The 24,567-nt window shown below is 42.2% G+C and overlaps 1 protein-coding gene across 5 annotated transcripts in view; it reads left to right on the top strand.

Annotated features, from left to right (window-relative positions):
• The window catches only part of FAM13A (family with sequence similarity 13 member A), a 266,776-nt gene that overhangs the window by 179,972 nt on the left and 62,237 nt on the right, over positions 1 to 24,567 (top strand). For all 5 annotated transcript variants that reach the window (XM_040327495.1, XM_040327486.1, XM_040327503.1 and 2 more), the window contains 3 exons: positions 8,247 to 8,282; positions 12,327 to 12,509; positions 17,284 to 17,467. In XM_040327495.1, the coding sequence (XP_040183429.1) occupies positions 8,247 to 8,282; positions 12,327 to 12,509; positions 17,284 to 17,467 (403 nt within the window). The remainder of the gene's footprint in view (positions 1 to 8,246; positions 8,283 to 12,326; positions 12,510 to 17,283; positions 17,468 to 24,567) is intronic.

Below are 24,567 nucleotides of genomic sequence, written 5' to 3'. Positions count from 1 at the left end.
TTTTTATTTGTCAGAACAGGAATCGTGTGGGGTAATCTTTCAAAGGGGCACTTATTTTTGTGAACACCAAGAGTGGTTTTCCCTGACTTTAGAGAGGTTTCCTCCGATTTCCTGCCGGGAGATCTCTCGAATGGGACACGGATGGCAAAAAAAACCCGACCTGGGCTTTATAAAACAAAAAAGGTCTGGCACTTGTAATCGCTATCCTAAATCCACTTCCTGAAGACTCCGCCCTGTTGAAACGTACATTGAAACGCAAGGACCATCACTTCTGGGTCCCATATGATGTAATGAGCCTGGACATGAGACTTGGCATGCACGCCGACCAGTAAGAATCGTATGGCGGAGCATTACGATTTACATCGGCTGTATTCACTAATTGTGGGTTTTCAGGCACTCGAGAATGTGAGTGTAACCTTCTACTTTTATTGGATGTAATAAATACTACACTAGGTTACCTTTTTGCCATCTCCTTATTTATTACCCTATGAGTGAACATACTACTTGAAGGCGGATCTGGGGATCATCACTTTATGAACCCTCTGGGAGCTGAAAAAACACTTTGACCTATCTGTAAAAAAGGGGTCATACACTTTTGGTGAGTTTACACCTATACAGTATGTTGCGCGCAAGCGGTAAAGAATCTTGGAGACTATTGTAACAGCAGAAATTGCACGTGTGGATCACAGTCTGCTGTTGGACACTAGCATTAGATTGGGATATTTATTTATTTCACTTGGACATTATTTATGGGATTTTTTTTTTTTTTTTTTTTTTTTTTTTTTTTAATATATTTATGCGATATTCACTTTGGTATATGTATGATACAAAGCACTTTGTGATATTTAGGATAGATTGCAAGTGCCAGACCTACTTCTTTCTTCTATTGTTCATTTAAAGGGGACGCTGCACGTTAAACTGTAAAACCAATATTATGTGCCTACAAAGAGTTCCAATAGTGATTGATTGTGGATGTAAACCTGAAATTTTTTATTAAATAGTTTTTTATGTCACAATGTAGAGTATAAGATTTCCTATCATCTGTGTCCAGTCTTGCCACACAGAGTTAATCCAGCTCTGAGCAATCCTCTTTTATTGTTCAGTGAAATAAAACGGACTTACAGAGAAAAACCTTCGTCCATTCCGCCCCCTTTCTGTGACAGACAGGTTTTTTACATATCTCATGCACTAGCCTGGAGACAGGCATTATTTTTTAATTCCCACCCCTACTCCTTTTCTGAAGTCATGTGGTTACTTTTCTGGATTTTGACTGGATGTTGGTGATCATAGCAGAATTTAGTGTAAGGAATACATAGGAAAAAAATGCATGTTGACATGGGGAGTGTAGAGGAGGGCGGGGGAGGGGGTCTGCTGACATCACGACTTCACCCACAGAGCTCCAGACAACAGATACACCCACAGAATCTGCAGTTTTTCAGTTCTTATAACAGACAGAGGGGAAACATTTGACAGGTAAGGACACATGCAGGAGGCATGTACCGTATTTATCGGCGTATAACGCGCACTTTTTCCCCCTTAAAAACAGGGGGAAATCGTGGGTGCGCGTTATACGCCGATCCCCTGTCTCTGAGCGCCGCCGCCGACATATACCGAGCGCAGTAAGCTCGGCTCTGCTCGCGGTCACGCCCTGCGGGAGGAGCCGAGCGTGGCCAAGCCTAGCTGACTGTACCCAAGTGTACTGCGCTCTGTATATGTCGGCGGCGGCGCTCAGAGACATCGCGGGAGAAGCGGGGAGGACACCACGAAGGCCGAAGATGGACGTCGGGCAAGACACCGAAGAGGGACATTTAAACTGTAAGTAATTTTTTTTTTTCCAGGAAATTTCCCTCCTAGAACTGGGTGCGCGCTATACCCAGATAAATACGGTATATCCTTATAGATCAGCACTATGGCAGTAGTTTAGAAAGGATGAGAGTGGGTTTACATCCACTTTAACCTTTCCTACTTCCAAATGGGGGGAGAAGTACCGTTTTTAACATTTTCAAAATTTTATGCATTGATTGAATAATACATAAGGTATGGTTTACACAAGTCACAGGTTAGTGTTTGTGTTAAACCTCTTTATCATCATTACTGCCACTAGATTACTCTTATTACCTCTATAGTTAAACATTAGCTTTAGGAAATGTTGAAGGAATGTGTTCTTGTAGTCACTATAGATTGTCTTTGCCTTGGTATATGTCGTAGCAAGCTCAAATGGTAAGTTTAAAACCCCCAAAAAATAATGTAGTCTTTTCTTTCTCAGGAACATTTTCATTAGGCAAGTATGGAGCTCTCTGCCTCCTGTGGGACTTTCTTGCACAATTTGAACAGTGGTGGCAAAAGCCTGGGACATTGTCCCAAAGCAATGCACCCCTTGAGATCTCCACTCTGAGAATGTGTGTTGTGTTTAGAAACCCATTGCACTCTGGGGATGGGGAATGATTCTTATTTGTCATCATAACTATGTTTGTGTGTAGGAACATATAGAAAGATGCAGGAACATTTGTTAGGACAATGATTTATTTGCACTGTCAGATGCCCTTTGTCATTTACAAAATCTAGAGGTGGATGAGGGATGTTTTTATGCTGAGCCTTTACTTAAATGGTGTTTACCTTTTGGGCACACACAGAATGTGAACATTGATTATGCTTTTCAATCGTTTGTAAAATGTTCATCGTTCTGACAGAAAGGACTGTGGGACTGCTTTGAATTAATATGTGTGTTGTAGAGCGTGTAGCTGTTTATTTTTGTAGACTTATTTGTATTTTTTATTGGGCTTCCAGAATAAGACAACTGATACCTTTGACATTGGATCATGTTCCATTTTAATATGCCTTTGGATAGATGGAGGTGCACACAATTACAGCACTTTACACAATCACTACCGCAACCACTGTGGGGACAAGGAAACATGAGGTTAATAGAGAAGCTTTTCTGCTCTCCTTTTGTGTTTAAATCAAAGTGTATCTAAGATATACAAAATACTTGTAAAGGAAGTAGACCCTGAACATGGAGGAACTAGGAACCCTCAGATGACAATAGAGATGTGCTACAAATTATTGGCAAGATGGTATGTGACCCCACTGAGGGCACAGAGGCTATCAGTCTAGCTAAGCATCGTGGGACTTGTAGTTCTGCAGCAGCTGGAGGTCCGCTAATTGCATATCCCTGATATAGCAGATGAATCATTAGAGGCATACCGCACTATATGGGGGAAATGGCTGAAGTTCTAAAAGTCTCTCGGATATACGACTGAAGGACGCCTAACGGGACCAAATAAGGTGGGAGATGGCAGGGGGAGGTCTAGAGGAGAGCTAGATTGATTAGAGTGATTGTGTATTTTTTTTGGGGGGGGGGTGGATTTGGGGAGGGGATAATGGCTATGGAGAACACAAATCAAATGAAATTATGTAATAATGAAATCGAATCATGGGTATGTTTTTTTTTTTTTTTTTATTTTTTTTATTTATTGTGTATTTGTTTGTTTTTAAATGTATAAGGATAAAAGAGAATATAAAAAAAGGATCATGTTCTATTTGCAAATGCATAAAGTAACGCGCTGTTTATTCTGGCAAGCTTAAGTTAAATTAACGAAACGAAATATCACATATTGCTATTAAATTAAGTTAATATTATATTGCTGTCATTAAGTTAATAGTGTTTGCTGGGAGACATTATTATTAGGTGAGGTAAGCAAAGAAGACCCCTTTTACACTGAGGCGCTTTTCAAGTGCTTTCATAGTGTAAACAAATAAATAAAAAAGCACCTGAAAATCTCCCGAAAACTGCTTCCCATTAATATCAATGGATCCTTTTACACTGGGACGGGGCGGTGAAAACAGTCCTGCAAGCAGCATGTTTGGAGTGCTTAAAAAAGCTCCTCAAAAACGTCCCTGTCCATTGAAATGAATGGGACGCACACAAAAAAGCGCTACAGAATGGTTGGTTTGCGTCACGTGACCATAAAAAAAGCGCACAGCCAACGCCGCGAAAGTGCCTGAAAAACGCTTGGTGTTTTTATAGACCGTTTTCGAGCACTTCTGTGTGAAAGGCGTCCAACACACAAAACTTTTTTTTTTTCTTCTTCTTCTAAAGGTATCTAATATCAAACTGTTAAAATAATATGCAAAGTGGCAAAAGTTTGAACACCTCAGTTGTGTAAGCTCCAAGTACGTGCAAAATGCTCCCTCTCAGCAGCTTTACCAGTATTCACTTCTGGGAAGACTTTCCATAATACTTTGTAATGTATCTGTAGGAATTTGTGACCATACATACATACAGGTGTTTGTGAGATCAGGTGTTGAAGTTGAACAAGAAGTCCTGGCTCCTAATCTGAATGTTAATCCATCCCAAAGGTGTTGATCTTGCTGAGGTCTAAAAACACATTGCACTGTAAACTGTAGCATTGACTGTGACCTTCACTGGAATACGGAACTCCGTATCTTTGAGGGATGTGCACATACTTTTGGTCCTATGTGGGCCATTGTTGAATTGATCAGTTCTTTATACAGTATAATAAAACTAATCATGTTTACTTGAAGAAGTTACTGTGTTGTGCTGCATACACAATTTTGTTTATGCCTGAAGTTCAATAAAATGGAGTCGGTATAGCATTTTGCTTTGTCAGAATAAATTGCTCTCCAATGTGATTTTTTATTTTTTTTCCTGCATAATTTGTTTCTAGGTTTTCTATTGGTTCACACTTTGCTTGCAGCTTGTACTTTAAAAACTGTAAGGGAATTTCTGATAAAAGAAAAAGATAAAAATCATCTTTATAACGTTTTTTTTTTTTTTTTCAATATTTTATTGGATTTTCAAAAATTATAACAAGCCTCAAAAATATAACTCAAGCCATCTCATTATATAAAATGGTAAATGTGAATATGTAAATACGATATCTAATTTGGTCCTATTGTAACATGAATAAGATCCTTCTCCCCTCCCCCCCCCCCTATTTCGGCTAGTTTTTGAACCGATTCATTGCTAAAATTACAATTGCTCCATAGCTATAGTTCATATCATAATTATATCCGGTTCCATTTATATCATAATCTATAATATTTTATATGAGTTCAAATGTAATAGACTAACATGATTGGTTTGACTTTAACCTGCTTTAATGATTCCTTTAATATTTCTCATAGGATCTACAAATATTTATTAGATTATTCTATGTTTCAAATACTCCTCTCTTATTACATGATACAATTTTTTTCTTTTTCTGTAATCTTTTATTGCCAATTGTATCTACTGTTTTCTCTTTACTTTAAACCCAAACAAATTTGACAAATTATAACAAGCCATGGTTTGCCCACGCAGGGGCGACGGCACAAAAAAAAAAAAAAAGAAATACTGCATGAACACGTAATAAACACCAAGACAAATTATAACCCAGGCCATGGAGGGCCAGGTTGAAAATTAGGCCTGTGTCATAGACACGAATGTCATTCTGTACCCAGGAGTACATCTGCCTACATTGTTGGCCTTCATATCAAAAAGCAATGACAGGGAAAGCAAACAGGGAAAAAAGAGAAAAGGAGTAGAGAAAAAGAGGAGCCCCAGAAGGTTTTTTTTTTTTTTTAAAACCATTGTTTGTAGTGACTATATCCATTGGGCTATGAAGTGAATGGAAATACCCCAAAATTGGGATGCCCTAATCCAGTCAGAGGAAGCCCACCCTTCTCTCATATGTTCAGTTGTAGGCACTGTTGGGCCCTCAGAGCGGGACTCCCGCTTAGCTACCAGGGCTCAAAGCAAGTGGTCGGTTAACGCCTTTAAAATTTCTTCTGCTTGAAGGTGCGCCTCCACTTTTATGAGTGGGAGGCTGATTGTGCATCAGGACGGGTTCTTATGTAACTTACCTCTCATGCCCTTGAGTGCAGAGGATCTCCTTGACCCACAGGCCAACCCTTTGTTCCTGGAACCCTTTGTTATTTCTCGCTATCCCTCTTATGCTTCTGCACAAAGCAATGCAACTTTATTTTCCTGGATTCCCCATATCTTTGGCCTTGTCCACATGGGGACTTGTGTGTTGGAGTTGTTTCTTATCAGAACACGCACTCTCTTCCTCAGAGTAACTCCCAACAGTTGGGTTCTGTACAACTCCTCTTGTTACTTGGACCTTCTGACCTATAAGGTTAACCAGGACCTGGTTTGCCTGTCTCTTGATAGAACTAAAATCTGGCACCGGCTATTGCCTACCTGCTGAGAGATCTCCATAACCAGGCGGGGAACCAGTCTGACTCGTAGATGGTTTCCTTCTCATGGAGGGACTCTCTATTTTCCCAAAATGGACTCTTTTGGGCATTGCCTACAACACATATTGTAATGCCTTCCCCCTCTAGGAAGAAGTTGAGGTCCTCTTTGATAGGCAATGGACCTAATCTTGCAATCTGGTTCTTTTCCACCATTTTAGTCCATGCCAGAGAGAGAGATCTGCACACCTGGGTGCTCTTCATCTCCATGGCAGGCATATTCCATCACTGAAGGGAACCGGGCTGTCACTGGGTTCCTGCTTCGGGTATGGTTGGGTATAGGGTATATCTGGAGCACTTTGTGGGACCGGATTGTGCATAGATTCTCCTAAGTGTTTCCTGCAGCCCCGTAAGTTTCCCTTGAGACAATCCCTTGCTTTTCTCTGTGGTGAAGCTGAATCTTGCTGCTCCTCACTCCATAGTTATTAAAGCTTTAAAGGGGTTGTAAAAGGTACAATTTTTTTTTCCCTAAATGGCTTCCTTTACCTTAGTGCAGTCCTCCTTCACTTACCTCCTCCTTCGATTTTGCTTTTAAATGTCCTTATTTCTTCTGATAAATCCTCACTTCCTGTTCTTCTGTCTGTAACTCCACACAGTAATGCAAGGCTTTCTCCCTGGTGTGGAGTGTCGTGCTCGCCCCCTCCCTTCAGGAGACTACAGTAGAGTCAGGACGCTCTCTATGTTGCAGATATGAGAAAGGAGCTGTGTTAGTGGGGGTCCTGACTCTCCTGTAGTCCAAGGGAGGGGGCGAGCACGACACTCCACACCAGGGAAAAAGCCTTGCATTACTGTGTGTAGTTACAGACCGAAGAACAGGAAGTGATGATTTCTCAGAAGAAATAAGGACATTTCCTTATTTTTTCGGGTTCTAAAAACGCAGTTTTTTTCTAGAGCCTGAAAAACTTTGTTTTTTACAACCCGAAAAATTATCGTGTGTACGCGGCATAAGGCTTGGACCTTCCATTATAAGCTGGCAGTTTTCTGTGCCATGTTTGATAATATTTTTCCCATCCTGGTGAAACCGCTGGAAATGATGATGAATGAGCTCTACAAAACATTTGGTTGGTGCCATAGAATAGAAACGGGTGTACCCATTATATATATATATATTTTTTGCGCTTTTAGGGCCCTTTCAGACGTGCGGACCATATGTCCGCATTTTCATCCATCCGTTGCGGATGAAAACGGGACATACATGGGTCCCTATGTGATTGCGGGTGTCAGCGGATGACCATCCGCTGACAACCGTAATTGTCCGCCTCCGCAAAGATCCGATTTTTCGGACGGAAGAAAATCCTATTTTCTTCCGTCTGGCGGATCGGATGAACACGGACATACGGTCCGTGTTCATCCGATCCCCCCATAGGGGAGAGCGGAGGAAAGACAGGGCGGTCCCTGCACAGTGTGCAGAGATCGCCCTGTCAGCAGACGGCTCAGCGGGGATTTTACGGAGTATCCCCGCTGAGCTTTTGCGGACACACGGAGCGGATCATTACTGATCCGCCCGTGTGAAAGGGCCCTTACTTTTCCCGGTGATCTATTAGAGGATTTAACTTCCCCCCACACACTACTTTACTTTACTTTTTTTATCTTTGTTTTTTTCTTTTCCTTTTTGTTTTATGTGGAATATCTTGCATGTTTGTTTTATTCACAATATATTCAATCAATAATTACCCATCCTAGAATGCCCTCGGCACTTTTTATTTTTTTTTAAATAATTTTTGTAAGGTTATACTTTATGTGCAGGAGAGTCAAACTAATTATGCTATCATTGGCTACATCAATATACAAGCAGTTTGCATTATGTGTGTGTATGTAGGAGATTAGATCTTGACAGAGGATCACTGTTTAATCCCCTTTTGGAGATGATGCAAACCTTCTCAGAGGGGAGTAGAGCTTCCTATAGGGCTGTATTATTTATTTTCTTGTGCCTTGTAGTGTTTGAGAGAAGTATGCCACTTAATGCAACTGTTCTCTTCTTTTTGCAGTGTGTCCCAGGTCAGCTCTGTCCCTGCTGGTAGAGAGTAAGTGACTAAGCTTTTTGTGTGTTAGTGTGTGTGCCTTTTAGATGGGAGGGTGATCAGCAGGATTTAAGCTTACGTCTTGTTTAATACAGAACTGGAGAGTACTGAATGATGTGCAGTTGAAAACTTAATTATCAACCTAAAATTACACTTTAGCATTTTGAATCGCAGGCAGATTTGCCACGATTCTGCCCGTAAATTTAAAAGCGCCGATGTGTGAATGACAAATTGCAGGACTCACATTTGAAATGCCATTCATCTGAATGACACCTAAAATTGCTGTGCGGGTCTGCTGCACAATAATTTGCACTGCAATCGCGGGAAGCGCGTCACCCAAAAAAAGTTTAAGGGCTACTTTTTGGTGACATGCTTCCCGCAATTGTAGCTCAATTTTATCACGACGTAACCCGCACCACGATTGTAGGTGTCATTCAAATGAATAGCATCTGAAATGCGAGTCCTGCGATTTGTCATTCACACATCAGCGCTTTCAAATCACGGACAGAATCACGGCAAATCTGCCTGCAATTCAAAACACTGATGTGTGAATGCAGCCTTAAACTCTGATCATACTTAACGCTAAAACAAATAGTTTAGTTTACTTTGATTTGTTTCTTCTTGGAAGAAATTTATTTTTTAAAAGCTTAAATTGTGATGTTAGTGAAGTGAAATGATGATATGCAATCTTCCGTGACCCATAGCAAACTATAAGGTTCCTGTTGTCAAATGTGAAAGTGTGATTTCTGATTGAATACCATGTAATGCTTTACTTTGCTCAACATTGTTGCTCTTTGCACTTTTGAAATTGTGAAATTGACCAGACCTGATAGTGTTAGTCCAAAGCATACGTTGGTTAAAATTTGTTTGGTTCACTGGCCAAATTGTGATCAATGTGTGGCCATTCCCACTTAACAGAAACCTGTCGTCCCTGGGAGGTGGGGGAACCCCAATCGCAAAGCACTTCCACTCTAAAGCCCATACACACAATAAGAATATTGGACGCAAGAAACACATTTGGAGCGATCGTCTGATAATCTATTTGTTAGTACACAGCTTTCGAGAGCCATTCATAACAGTTCATGCTATATATCCAAAGAGACAAGCATGGAAATGTTTCTCGTGCAAATATAGAATGAGTGATTTTTGTGTAATCAGTACAGTATTCACCCATAAAAAAAAAATGAAAGTGGAAGTAAATCTATAGTTTTACTAGTTTGAAAAAAACGTTACATTCCCAGGACATGCCAGGAATGTAATGGGCACAATGGATGAGCTCTCAACCAAACTGTCAAACCATCCAATGGTTGGTGTCATAACTGATTACATGTGCAGCATCATGGCAGTTGAGGATCAAACAGAGGCCAAGATGGCAGCTTCTTTGGCTGAAAACGAGAGGAGGGTTTACTTCCACTTTAAGTGTCCAAGGCCACGCATGCTTGGAAACAAAAGTATACAATACCTTGCATCACTTCCCAAGTTGTATTTTGCCTTACGAGAATTTTCCTAACTTTAGTAACCTATTGGTTTTCTATATGAGATTAGCATGGAAAAAAAATGGGGGATCATCTTTCATTCGATATTCTCAAACCTAAAACATGAACAAAAAAACTTCCATGACTGAGCCAAATTATCTTTGTTTCACACGCTGCCTCTCCCAGACACTGCAGACTACAGTGGGAGGGTTTCAGCAACAGAGGCTAGCCTGGAAATCCAGAAAGCCGCTGACATTACTATGTGTGGCCAGGTGCTGATTGACCAGCTACAGGTTTGTTTACCAGTAGTGACAATGCTAATTGACACCCCCTACAACATTTTTCCATCTCATACGGCCCACACAAGTGACAACTATCCTCTGAATTCAGGAGCAGTGCAGTAACATTGCCACAATATCACAGGAGGCTGCATTACTTTACTTGCACAATCTACAGGTGTGTGTATATATAGACTTTTTGCAGGGGGACTAGTAGAAAATGTAAGTTTCTCAACACATTTTATGCATAGGAGGCCACAGTTCATTAAAAAAAAAAAAAAGTCCTGTATATTGATTTCAGTCTTCTATATGGTTCTGTATTGGAATGATTCCCTTTAGCAAGAAATTAAGGAGTCACTGAGGGGTGTGTGTGTGTGTGTGTGTTTGTGTTTTTTTTTTTTAAAGCTGTCCAAGCCCACATCGGGGACATTACGCTTCCACTGTAGTCACCTGGCTTGAGGTTCTAAACCTCATCCACCTTTCCAAATGTTCTGGCTGGGATTGGGCTTAAAGCGGAGTTCCAGCCTGAGTAAAGAAAAATATAAAAGTCAGCAGCTACAAATACTGTAGCTGCTGACTTTTACTATAAAAACACCTGTCCAGGGAGCCTGCAATGTCGGCACCCGAAGTTCGTCGGTTCCGGGTGCAGGCGTATGTTCAGCATTCCCTAATGAATCGCGTCCCCTACCTCCTCCAGCTCTCCCACGATTGGCTGCTCCATGCCTTAGCATTATTGGCCATGCTGAAGTCAGGTGGTGCCTTCTACAAGTTCCGATTGGTTGGTACTTGTGAGGGGGCAAGGCCAGCTGTCAGCCTGGAGATCAGTAGTCGTGCTAGTGTAGAGCTGGGAGGGGAGTCCAATGAAGTCAGGACTCCAGCGCCTGAGCTCCGGCATGCAGACACGCCCAGTCAGAGCATATCTAGTGAAAATAGCAACTATGGCAAGCACTAAAACTGCGCCCCTGTCAAAACATTTGAAACCCATCTTTCAGATCACCTTAACAAAAACAACCGCTAACAAAACTAATGATATTTATCATCCCTTGTGATACCTTGGGTAGTGACATATTCTCTTTATGGAGAAATCTGGGGTTTATTAGACCCCAGATCCCTCCTCTGCCCTCCAAGGCCAGGTAAATGCAGAACCAATACTGGAAATGATGAAATCTTCATCACTTAAGGCCTCAGTTTTCACAGAGGAGAGGGAGAAACTGATGTTCCTCCTTCTTTATGCGCTGCCAATCCGACCAGATGGAATGGGAGAGCCTGGGAGAACAGGGCAGGGCTGTGGCTGAACGCAGCAGGGATAGCGCTGCCATTGTATATTAGCAAAGTTGCTGAAAAGGAAATCCTGCCTATGCTCGGGAGGAGGGAAGAAGAGACCCTCAGACCCTGGTAAGTGCCTTGCTGCCCAGCCACTCAACAGCGCCCCCTTCATATGGCGCCCATGGCACTTGCCATGGCTGCCATACCCTAGATACGCCACTGCGCCCAGTGATCAGCGATATTCTGAGGGCTCAGACAGGCGCAGGGGATAAAAATTCTAAGATAAAGGTACAGCGATTTGCAATGTTAATATGGTCTCTTTCTTTTATGTTGCATGCACTGCAGATTTACAACCATTTTAAGTTGCACCAATTTGAATGGATGCCATTGAAAAGAATGGGCTGTGATTTGTAATGCAACTTTGATGTCCAAAGTCAAAGTCACATAAGTGTGAAGGGGAGCCCTAATGTTGATATTGGAAGGCAGCCAGTCAAATCTAGGAGGTAGCAACATGTTCGATTAAGGGACCATGTTAAGGAAGTAGAAAATCGTTTTCAAATGACAGTTGAAATAATTCCTTAAAAAAGTAGCACCAGTGGCGTGCAAATACGCGCTGGCTTTTGAAATGGACCATTTTTGTGATCTGTAGAGGTTTTTTTTTTGTTTTTTTTACTCCTGTAAGCGAGACGATGCTCATCCTGTACTCGTATTAAGGTAGCGTAAATAATTGATAATATGTGAGCATCCCCAATTTCTGAATTGTGGTTAAATACACGTGGGCTGTGCTGGCTAAATACACATTTCTTCCTTCACCTTGTTACATCTGTGTTTTTATTGAAATGGGTAACTTATGCTGACAGTTTGTGTGTGTGTGTGTGTGTGTGTGTGTGTGTGTGTGTCAACTACTTCTGATTCACTGAAGTGTCTGCATAATACTAAAATGGACAACTTAGAAAAATGTTGATGCTACATAATAGATCTGTTTAGTGTGCATGCATCATCTCCAACAGCTTTTCTGCTCTTCACAGACTTTTGGAGAGGACAATCAGGACTGCTGTGGAGCAACATCTTTTTGATGTTCTTGGTCCTGGAAGTCAAAGTTCAGAGGAATCCGAGTCTGGCACATCATCACCTTCCACAAGCCTGTCTGCAAGGCAGAGGCGAAGACATCTGAAAGAGCAAGATGAGAGTCGAAAAAAGCCCAGAGACATGTAAGAAAATACTGGGACTCTATAAGTACACCGTAGTCTTGAAGTGGACCTGTCAGACAGTGCAGTTAATTTCTCTTCTTAATATATAATGTATCTACAAAAGCTTTCTCCGTGTGCTATTAACCTCATTGCACATTGTTTGAATTCTCAATAATTATGTTATTGCAATCAGTCCAATGTGTATCTCAGGCTGCTAAATGAGATTGAACAGAAAGAACTAATGGCGGATTGTCATTGTGTGTGCTGTAATTTTATACCAACCAGGTGCTGTTAATTTGTTCCCTTAAGAAATAATAATGCTGATTGTATTACACAGAGGGTAGGGTTGTAATAAAGGAAACCCCATTCTTACCTTGAAAACAAGTTTCCTGGGTTGTCAGGAATTGCAATTTTAATATTCGCAGTAGTTATCATAGCTATGGCTGATGCAAGGCTTCAGGGATTAGAATGGCCCGGACCTAAATTTTCCTCCAAGTGGCAACATCTTTTACTTTTAGGCTACTTTTACAGTGGGGCGTCGGCGGTAAAGTGCCGCTATTTTTATGGCTGTATTCAGCCGCTAGCAGAGCGCTTTTAACCCCTGATAGTAGCAGAAAAACTGTTAAAACCGTCAGCAAAGCTCTGCTGTCCATTGATTTCATGCCCAGTGGTGTATACACCGTGCCTCAAAGATGCGGCTAGCAGGACTTATTTTTTTTTTACCGTCCTGCCAGCGTACCGCTCCAGTGTGAAAGGAGAGGCTCTTTTAGGGCACTTTGCAAAGCGCCTCAGTGGGCATCTGACTTTTGTTTTTCTGCCTCTAAACACACCTGCACCTATGTGTTCTTCCACACAGCGGCATTTAGAGGAGTTTACAGGCATGGGCGCTTAGGGGCAGAAACCCCCCCTCCTTACTACCAGCGCAACCAGGAGCAGCCGCATTTTGTCAGAGAAGACACTTGACATGTGCGAACACTAAGCACATTTAGTGCTTGAGCATTAATCCGTTTCAATGGCCAGAATAAATTATTATTCTGGCCAGTAAAATGAAATGATGCCTAAACGTGTTACAAGCGTTGAGCTTTTTTTTCTGCCAAAACGCTGCTGCCGAGAGGAAAGACATCTAGGAGAGATGGTACAGTGTATGGGTATGTCGAAGGGGCATTGTTGCAGTACAGTGTGTTGGTATGGTGATCAAGATTTCAAGTAGCAGCTTCTGCTATAAACTGATTCTGGGCAAGCAAAGTGATCACTTTATTTATTAGCATGTATCTGGCACTGTGTGTGCTTAGTGGTGGATTAAGTGTCTGTACACAAGATGAACCCGGAGGGAGCTGTCGCCATATAAAGGTTAGGGAAAATAAGTTTGGATCTCCCGAGGGGCCCCACTTAATTTTGGACACTTTTTTTTTGTGTCATTAACCAAATTGCAGTTTGTTTTTTACTGAATTGAATTTAGCAAAAGTCAGTTTGGTAAAGCTTGGGCTGTTGAAGAGTAATTATTTTTGTCTACAAAATCCGCAGCGCTGTTTAAAATGACAATTTTGGAGAACGTGTTTTTTTTTTCTTCGTTCATTTTTTTTTTTGTCATTGACCTATTCCATTTTTCTTCTGTAAAAATAACTAAACATAGCCTTTTTATAGAAATTTCCTGGCATAACTTGATCCTGAACCAGAAGCTCCTTAGATATGCAAATCTAGTTCCAGTTCTGTACGATATATGATGATATACGAACTCTGTACATTTAGATGCTTGTGCAAAGCATTCACTTGTATGTTGTGATGTTGCATTGCATCTGAACATTGGCAGTGACTGACGGTCAGCGTAAACAAAGAGAAAGTGATGTCTTTTTAGGCCTGATTCACACCTATGCATTTTTAGTCCTTTTGCAGATTTGCACTACAGTCTATTTAACATGGTTTCCTATGAGCTGCGGTGGCTCAAGGCGATTGGCACTGCGCTGATAAGCCATTCACCTCTGCAGCTAGGGGTTCGGATCCCGGTCCCGGCTGCATGTGAATTGAGTTTGGTGGTCTCAGCCCGGCTCCCGGTGGGTGTGCTATGCGAGGTAAGCCTGCGCTTAGTACGCCCACCCCCCCTCCCACAAAAACCACCACACTTACACGCACTCGAAATTAGGTTAACATGCACGCACTTTGACCATGCGGTCTCTAAAAAAGAGAGGCAAAGGACTAACGGGGCTGGTTGAGCGGGCAAATGCTCTCACTCCCTTATAGGGAGTCCCTCTGCCCCGTTGGGCTTCAAAGCGGAGCAGGTAGGGCGGGCTGTGTGGGAGGACCCCCTCACACACCCGCCATTGCCACCCGGGGCATGGAGAAAGGTGGCAGATTGCCTCTGGGGGAGGCCTGCCTACTCCCAACTCATGCAGTCCGGCTCCTCTCTCGAGTACACGCACAAAATACACTTAAAAAAAAAAAGCAAAGAAAAAAATAAAATAAAACATGGTTTCCTATGGAACACGTTCTTTAGAGCAAATCTGCAAAATGCACTAAAAATGCATAGGTGTGAATCAGGCCTTAAGCCTCACTTGTGCAGACTTTTCCATGGTGTTGCAACCCAGATTTAATTTGGATTTTTATAGCTTGATTTACACAACATGCTTAACACTTTAAGACCCCTTTCACACTGAAGCGTTTTTACAGCGTTTTAGCGTTAAAAATAGCGCTATTAAAACGCTCATTAAACGCTCTCCATGCATCTCAATGGACCCTTTCACACGGAGTCCTGCAAGCAGCATCTTTGGAGCAGCTTTTGGGCGCTGAAAATAATGCTCCAAAAACGCCCCTCTCCATTGAAATGAATTGAAAGCGCTGTAAAAACGCCTTACCCTTTCACACTGAGGCACTGCAAAAACGCCCTAAAACGTTAGGGTCTTAGCAGTGCTTTACCAGCACATTGGGATTGCAGATGAGGCTTCTCTCGAATAACGCTCGAAAAACACCCCAGTGTGAAAGGGGCCTTAAGGTGCAAAAGGTTTTTATAAAACCTAGGTAAAGGGTTAGTTGACAGTTTTTTATTTTTTCTGAAAACATTGGCTAACACCTTACGCCCTTTAGTACCTCCATGGGTGATGAGCTGTCAGTGCCCATGCAGCCTATGTAGCAGTCTGGGAATATGAAATCCTGCTCTTCTCCCGTTCTTTCTGCAGGGCTCCTGAAACGGATCAGACCGATTCTCTGTGCCAGCGCTGAACAATCAGAATCGCTCGCATCTGTCCTGGAAGCCCTGCAGAAAGAAGGGGAAGAGGAGTGGGGTTTTCATATCCTCGACCACTACATTGGCTGGGTTGAAAGGGGGGGAGGTGCGGTTGTAGTGTAGTGTGAAGGGCATTGGTTAAATTTTCATTATTTCTGAAAAAGTAAACTTATACTTCAAACAAGTCATGCGTTTCATAAATCTATTTAAGTGAGATCATGTGATACATTAGTTGCCCATATTTACATTTTTATACCAAAATTTGGCTTTGGGTTTCAGCAAAGCAGGTATATACTATGCAGTTGACTTTGATAATATCTTGTTTTTTGATCATTTTAACCTGGGTTCACACTGGAAACCACATCTGAATCGCACCACATTCCTGTGCAAATCACATTTCTTTCTGTGTGTTGTGATTTGTGCCCATTCATTTTTAATGGCTCAGATCGCTTCGCATCAATTACCAGTTAAAGTAGCACAGTGCCAAATGGCAAACAATGGCCTGGTCACTAAGGGGTTAAAACCTTCTGGAACTCAAGTGGTTAATTCAACCGGAAGATGCAAAAGAAGTATGATGATTAAAAGAGGAATATTGGTTTCATATTGCTTCCCTAGGGCTCTTTCACACGGGTGGACCATTGAGGTCCGCCTGCCAGTTTTTTAGGCGGACCTGAACGGGGGCTCCGTGCTCCTCTATGGAGCCGCGGATATCCGACCCGCTCCGATCCGCCAAAGTGTGACGGAGGATAAACCTACTTTTTCATCCGTCTGGCGGATCGGGTGAACACGGACAGACGGACCGTGTTCATCCGCTCCCCCCATAGGGGAGAGCGGAGAAAAGAAAGGGCGGTCCCTGCACAGCAGGGCTGTGGAGTCGGAGGAAATTTTGGGTACCTGGAGTCAGAGTCCGCAAACAATGAACCGACTCAAACTCCGACTCCTACTAAATTTAGATTGTCTGAACATTTAGGAGTCTAAACATTTATCTACCGACTCCACAGCCCTGCTGCACAGTGTGCGGGGACCGCCCTGTCAGCAGCGGGGATCAACGGAGTGATCCCCGCTGAGCAAGCGGAGGTTCACGGGGCGAGGCATTACTGATCTGCCCCGTGTGAAAGAGGCCTTATTGACTCCAGTATGGAAAACGATAAGAAATTCATACGTTTGAGTTGCCGCAGGAAGTGAGGGGAAATCTCCCAATGTGACAACTGTCCTTTCCTTTGGATGCATCTTTTATTATTTCCTGCTGCTTCTCCGGGACAGGACAAGAAAAGAAGTCTCCCCCAATGGGACAGACACACAGCACCAAAAAATAAATAAAAAATTCCAATTCTATCCAACAAAAACAATGTTTTTTTGTCTTCGCTAACACTTTACCTATATTGCTTTTGGCTTTTCTTACCAGTACTAGTGTTTCAGTTGTGAAAACATTGGTTCTTTTATTTTACTGTAAACACCTTTTTAAAATGTCAAACGATGACTTATTGATTTTTATGCCGTACAATCAAGCTGTACTTTGCTAGCGATTGTCTGCATTATTTAGTAAAAACACACGTTAAAGATTTCTTGTGTTTTTAGGGAGATGATTAACAAGGAGAACATCCCTTCTGGGTGTGGTGGCCTCGAGGACTGTGGACTGTTGCAGGAAGTGGAGAAACTTCAGGATAATTGCTCTGGTTACATTGAAGAGAGAAGCAAGCCAAAAAGACAGAAATCCAGCAGCAAGCTTTCTGAACTCAATGATAATCAGGAAAGTACACTGGTGAGTAAAATCTTTGTATCTTTTTGGGCTGGTAATAAAACCGAGCCAGCTAGGGTTGATGCTTTGTTTTTTTTTGTTTTTTTAACAAACAAGGTTGGTCTTTATTAAGTCAAAGAAGGTACAAGCAGTAAAACAACAAAAGCAGGGTACAACATACACAGTGTACACGAGATAGGGGAGAACCCACAGGGTACATCAAACGAGATACACTCAGGCCAGAAACAACTGCAATTCAGAAGGGGAGAAAGGGGGGGAGGAAGCCCACATCAGCTACCACACAAGGGAACAATCACTGCCAAGTCAAGATTACAAGGGGTTAATCCAGTGTTTCTCAACTCCAGTCCTCAAGGCGCTCCAACAGGTCATGTTTTCAGGCTTTCCATTATTTTGCACATGTGATTTGATTAGTTTCACTGCCTTACTAATTACCACAGCAGTTTCATCAAAGGGAAATCCTGAAAACATGACCTGTTGGGGCGCCTTGAGGACTGGAGTTGAGAAACACTGGGTTAATCCAAGGGTCTCCATTCCCGTTCATATTTCAACGGGCACCCTCTATTGATGTACGTTAGTTTGTATAAAGGCAAAACAGCATTTATCGAGTCCATCCAAGCTCCCAACGTGGGCGGAGATCTGGAATTCCATTTAAACAGAATCACCTTTTTGGCATAAAAGCAGCATTGACAACTAAATTTTGGTATACCGAGGCCTCTGGTCATCATCTTGTATTCCCAACAGGCCCAAGGCAGGAGTAATAGGTTGATGCTTTTTAACCACTTAAGCCCCGGACCTTTAGGCAGCTAAATGCCCAGGCCAGGTTTTGCGATTCGGCACTGCGTCGCTTTAACAGACAATTGCGCGGTCGTGCGACGTGGCTCCCAAACAAAATTGACGTCCCTTTTCCCCCACAAATAGAGCTTTCTTTTGGTGGTATTTGATAACCTCTGCGGTTTTTATTTTTTGCGCTATAAACAAAAATAGAGCGACAATTTTGAAAAAAATGCAATATTTTTTTACTTTTTGCTATAATAAATATCTCCCAAAAACATATATAAACATTTTTTTTCCTCAGTTTAGGCCGATACGTTTTCTTCTACCTATTTTTGGTAAAAAAAATCGCAATAGGCGTTTATCGATTGGTTTGCGCAAAATGTATAGCGTTTACAAAATAGGGGAAAGTTTTATTGCATTTTTATTAATTAATTTTTTTTTTTTACTACTAATGGCGGCGATCAGCGATTTTTTTTTCGTGACTGCGACATTATGGCGGACACTTCGGACAATTTTGACACATTTTTGGGACCATTGTCATTTTCACAGTGAAAAATGCATTTAAATTGCATTGTTTATTGTGAAAATGACAGTTGCAGTTTGGGAGTTAAACACAGGGGGCGCTGTAGGAGTTAGTGTTCACTTAGTGTGTGTTTACAACTGTAGGGGGGTGTGGCTGTAGGTGTGACGTCATCGATCGAGTCTCCCTATAAAATGGATGACTCGATCGATGCAGCGCCATAGTGAAGCACGGGGAAGCCATGTTTACATACGGCTCTCCCCGTTCTTCAGCTCCGGGGACCGATCGCGAGGGGGCGGCTAGAAACTAATAGCCGCGCCGTCGTCCCGGATCGCTCCCCGCGGGAATCCGACCGCCGCATGTAGCGGGGGGGGGGGGCCCGATCGCTAGAAGGCAAGGACGTACATGTACGCCCATTTGCCTGTACGTGCCATTCTGTGGATGTACATATACATGCGGCGGTTTGGGAAGTGGTTAATAGGAGCCAGACTTTTCCTGCAATCTCCTAGGCAAGCTTGGCCGTAACCTGCAGGTAGGTCAGTGTTGCGTATAATATTATTATTATTTAGGTACTTGTATAGCGCCGTCAATTTACGCAGCGCTTTACATATACAATGTACATTCACATCAGTCCCTGCCCTCAAGGAGCTTACAATCTAAGGTCCCTAACTCACATTCATATACTAGGGCCAATTTAGGCAGAAGCCAATTAACCTACCAGCATGTCTTTGGAGTGTGTGAGGAAACCGGAGTACCCGGAGGAAACCCACGCAGGCACAGGGAGAACATGTACATCAGTATTTTGTCTGGATTTTTAGTTTTAATGGTAAAAACATAACCCTAATGGCTAAAATAATGTATTCCCTCATATTTGTCATTTAATTAGTTGGATACAGAGATCACTGCAAATATATAATACAAGGATTTTGTTTTTGGACTTGTTCACATCTGTCTGCTTCAACTATCATGCATTTTATTTTTTCTTATGTATTTTTTTTTTTAAATGCTTGTTTAAGCACGTCTTGTGTGTGTTTTTCATGCTTTGTGCAATTTTGGTTCCAGCCAATGAGGGTAATTTTCTTGTAGTGAGATCACGAGGGAATGTGTTTTCTGTTTTTTATTTTATATTTTTGCTCCTGACGTGGCTGAGCACATGGCAGGTATCATGGTAAGTGAATTGTGGCTGAGCACATAAAAAGTATGCAGGGGAGATGCTTGTAATCCTAGCATGACAAGCTACAATGTGCTCACCTGCAAGAAGTTGAAAATGTAATAAATAATGCATGAATATGCACAATATATACATTTTCATGCACCCTTTATAGGCTTCAATGGGCCACAAAATATGTGTGTGTGATTTACTAAAACACTACCTTTGCGTTTTTTGGTGTGTTTTGCAGAAACACACTACAGTCCAATTAACATGGTTTCCTATGGATATAGTTCACATCTTTGCATTTTGCCACGCTGTGTTTTTTGAAAAGGATCAGGGACTTTTTTTTTTTTTTTTTCCCACAGCAGATTGCGTTTTGCGTGTGATAGGCTTCAATGGAATCGCACCAAAAATACAAGTGTTGCGTTTTCTTTCTCTCTCTTTAAACACAGTGGGGGTTATTTACGAAAGGAAAATCCACTTTGCACTACAAGTGAAAACTACAAGTGCAAAGTGCACTTGAAATTGCACTGAATGTGCACTTGGAAGTGCAGTCTCTGAAAATCTGAGGGGTAGATCTGAAAGGGGGGAGGCTCTGCTGATATTATCCAATCATGTGCAAGCTAAAATGCTGTTTTATCTTCCTTGCATGTCCCCCTCGGATTTACAGCGACTGCACTTCCAAGTGCACTTTCGGTGCACTTTGCACTTGTAGTGCAAAGTGGATTTGCCTTTCGTAAATAAAACCCCCACTGTGTGTGTAGCTGGTTGATAAGGAGTGGGCTGGGAAACCGCCCCCCGTGTTCTTAACCGATGAGTCATCAGCTGTCTGTGGAGTTCCCCGCTGACAGCTGAATGTAAAAAAAAGAATTGCTGGCAAAAAAAAAATAGAGGGGGGGGAAAAAAACGACATGGGGTTCTTGCCTCCAAATCCATACCAGCCCCTTATCCAAGCATGCAGGTACGGAAAGAGAGGGACCCAGGTCTCGTGGGTGCCCCCCGCCCCAAAGCACCCCAAACAATGCCGGGCATGTGGCCTAGTATGGTTCGGGAGGGGCCCTCATTTGTCCCCTCCCTTTCCTGACCTGCTGGGGTTGCATGCTCTGGTATGGATTTGGGGGGTGGACCCTTCACTGTTATTTTGGTGGGGGGAGGGGTTCATCATTTATTTTTATCGCACCTGAATCGCCAGCGGTAACTGTCATTTCGGACAGGAATCGGATCGCATGGGTGTGTACACCCATGCAATCTGATTCTGGGGCGGACTAAAAAAGGGTCCTGCTTGAGTTTGGTCCGAATGCGATGCGTATTCAGCCATACAGTTTCTATGGCTGAATGTGCATTGCAGACATCGCATTTGATCTATACAGCAATGCTGTGCGACTCTCATGCGATTGTCTGGCATCGCACTAGTGTGAACCGGCCCTTTTTGTCAAAGCTTACTTGAACAAGCTGAAGTTAGCAGCCGACTGGCTGCCGTGCTTGGCTGCACCAGATTCTGAGTGCTCCAGTTTTAGTAGATCTCCCCCAATATATTTTTATGACCCATACATATTTATGCGCTATAAAAACGCAAAGGAGTCAACATGGCCCTTATACTCTAAAATGTTATTGTAGAAACGTGTATAAATGTGCAGTAAACCAAAGGGGACATACATGTGGCTCTGCATAGTGTATTGACAGAAAATAGATGTGTGTAAATATGGCCCATCACACTTTTTTCTGTTCTTGACCTACTGGTGCATTTTAATACATCGTTGCACTTGAGCACTTTTCTAAGGAAAAAAGCATCGTAAAATGCACTTTTTAAAGCAGTTTACAAATGCATGATCTAATTAAAGGGTTGGTTTATTTTTGAATGACGTTGCCTTTTTAAGGCTATCTTCGCACCTGTGCACTGCCATGTGTTGCATTAACCACTTAAGGACCGGACCAATATGTAGCTAAATGACCCAAGGGGTTTTTACAATTCGGCACTGCGTCGCTTTAACAGACAATTGCACGGTCGTGCGACGTGGCTCCCAAACAAAATTGGCGTCCTTTTTTCCCCACAAATAGAGCTTTCTTTTGGTGGTATTTGATCACCTCTGCGGTTTTTATTTTTTGCGCTATAAACAAAAGTAGAGCGACAATTTTGAAAAAAATGCAATATTGTTTACTTTTTGCTATAATAAATATCCCCCAAAAACATATCTAAAAATTATTTTTTTCCTCAGTTTAGGCCGATACGTATTCGTTTACCAATTTTTGGTAAAAAAAAACGCAATAAGCGTTTATCGATTTGTTTGCGCAAAATTTATAGCGTTTACAAAATAGGGGATATTTTTATTGCATTTTCATTAATTTTTTTTTTTTACTACTAATGGCGGCGATCAGCGATTTTTTTCGTGACTGCGACATTATGGCGGACACTTCGGACAATTTTGACACATTTTTGGGACCACTGTAATTTTCACAGCAAAAAATGCATTTAAATTGCATTGTTTATTGTGAAAATGACAGTTGCAGTTTGGGAGTTAACCACAGGGGGCGCTGTAGGAGTTAGTGTTCACTTTGTGTGTGTTTACAACTGTAGGGGGGTGTGGCTGTAGGACTGACGTCATCGATCGAGTCTCCCTTATATAAGGGATCACTCGATCGATACGCCGCCACAGTGAAGCACGGGGAAGCCGTGTTTACATACGGCTCTCCCCGTTCTTCAGCTCCGGGGAGCGAGCGCGACGGAGCGGCTATAAACGAATAGCCGCGCCGTCGTCCCAGATCGCTCCCCGAGGGGATCCGACCGCCGCATGTAGCGGGGGGGGACCCCCGACCCACGTCTAGGCAGGCACGTACAGGTACGCTGATGTGCCTGTCCGTGCCATTCTGCCGACGTATATCTGCATGAGGCGGTCGGGAAGTGGTTAAAAGACACTGGTTAACTTGCATTGCATTAAAGCAGTCCATTCATTTGACTGAGCTACCAGTGCACAAGAGCGCGCATAAAAAAGCACATGCACCTTTTTGCCTAATGCAGCAGTAGTGCATAACTATGTTCTGCATGGCAGGTGAATTAAGGGGGTGGCGTACTGCAGTGCAGTGATGTATAGGGGTCCTAGAGCTTTACCCCAACAAGACTCCTTGAAGTCTTAAAGTGGATGTAAACATATATCTGCAGTGTTTTGTTATATGTCCCGTTCTTCTGTTATCGGCCTGACAAGTTCTCCATCAACTGAGATGAAAGTTTTTGTGTTGGGGAGGATGCTATAAGTAAAGTAGCACAGAGCTGAACAAACCAAACAATTCTCTACATATGAGGAGTGGGGGTGTGTGCCTTTTCTTCCATCAGTTGTCTTGCCTGTATGCCCAGACTTCACTTTAGTGCTAACCAGGAAGAGAAAATCTCTAACAACATGTGCACTTTCTAAAGAATATATAAAGCTGAAGACAGCAGATATACATGTAAAATTTATGTAGGGAGATTTGTTTCAGCTCTGTATCACCTGAGGCTGTTCACTTCACTGTGAATAGATGAGGGTTTACATCCACTTTAAAGTACTTTTTAGCCCTGCTTTCAAGCAACTCACTGTGAGGAAAAAAAATCCTAGCTGTGGCAACCTCCCTACTGTGCATCCATTTACCCCATTCGCTATATGTTACAATTTAGCAGCCTACTACTGTCAAAGTTTGGTGAGGTCTGTCCATCATAGCAGTTTTTGGAGTATCCTAAGGATTAATTGGTACATATTCTTTACATGTTGTGCACTCTGATACAGTATTACACAGTATTTTTGGGGATTTTAACAGAAGATAAACCAAAAATACAAACTTCAAAAAAGAAAATGGTGCGATCACATTGGGTGCATATGGAAGCAGCCGCTTCCTGGAATGATGTACATGACGATACAGATAGCATGGTGATGAATACTATTGTACAGTATATAGTATACAAATCTCACATAAAGATAATGAAATAAAGACAACATTTGCATATATAAATGTCCTATTTAATTAATAAGTCTCTGGCTGAGTTGACCGAATGAAGGGTTTAATGAGCACATCAAGTAATTTTAGTTCAAGTGTTCTAGAATAATACTTTAGAGGAGTTTTTCAAGTGCAATTTTTTAAAATTCTTCATTTGTTCTAAAATTACCATGATATGTACTAATTCAAATACAGTAAAACCTTGGATTGTGAGCATAATAAGTTCCAGAAACGTGCTTGTAATCCAAAGCACTTGTATATCAAAGCGAATTTACCCATAAGAAATAATGGAAACTCAAATGATTTGTTCCACAACCATTTAATCATAGGTCCTTCAATTTATAGTCCCTTTAAAAAGATTATAGCAATGTTATAGGTTGTGTAACCATAAAAATGTCCATCCACAAATAGAAGCCTCCACAAGGGGACTAGAAGCAAAATCCAGCAGGAGCTACAGAGTATAAAAGAGAAGAGAGGCGCCTCCAAGTGTAACAATATGGTTACATTTAATGAAGGTACAACATAAAGCAACTCGCATGGTTGATGATTAAAACTGGCACACCCAAGTATGCAGGGATCCGGGGTAAAGCAGTCCACATAGTCCACATAGACCATCTCCCGCACTGCCATCTCTCATCGCTGTCAATCTGCAATCGTGTCCGGGAAGACTACCCTGCAGTAGAGCGATCTGAA

This window comes from Rana temporaria, chromosome 1 (genome assembly GCF_905171775.1).
Source record: "Rana temporaria chromosome 1, aRanTem1.1, whole genome shotgun sequence".
Classification (NCBI taxonomy): Eukaryota; Metazoa; Chordata; class Amphibia; order Anura; family Ranidae; genus Rana; species Rana temporaria.
The sequence above is the reverse complement of the archived record's forward strand: the minus strand, read 5'-3'. Positions and strand labels throughout refer to the sequence as shown.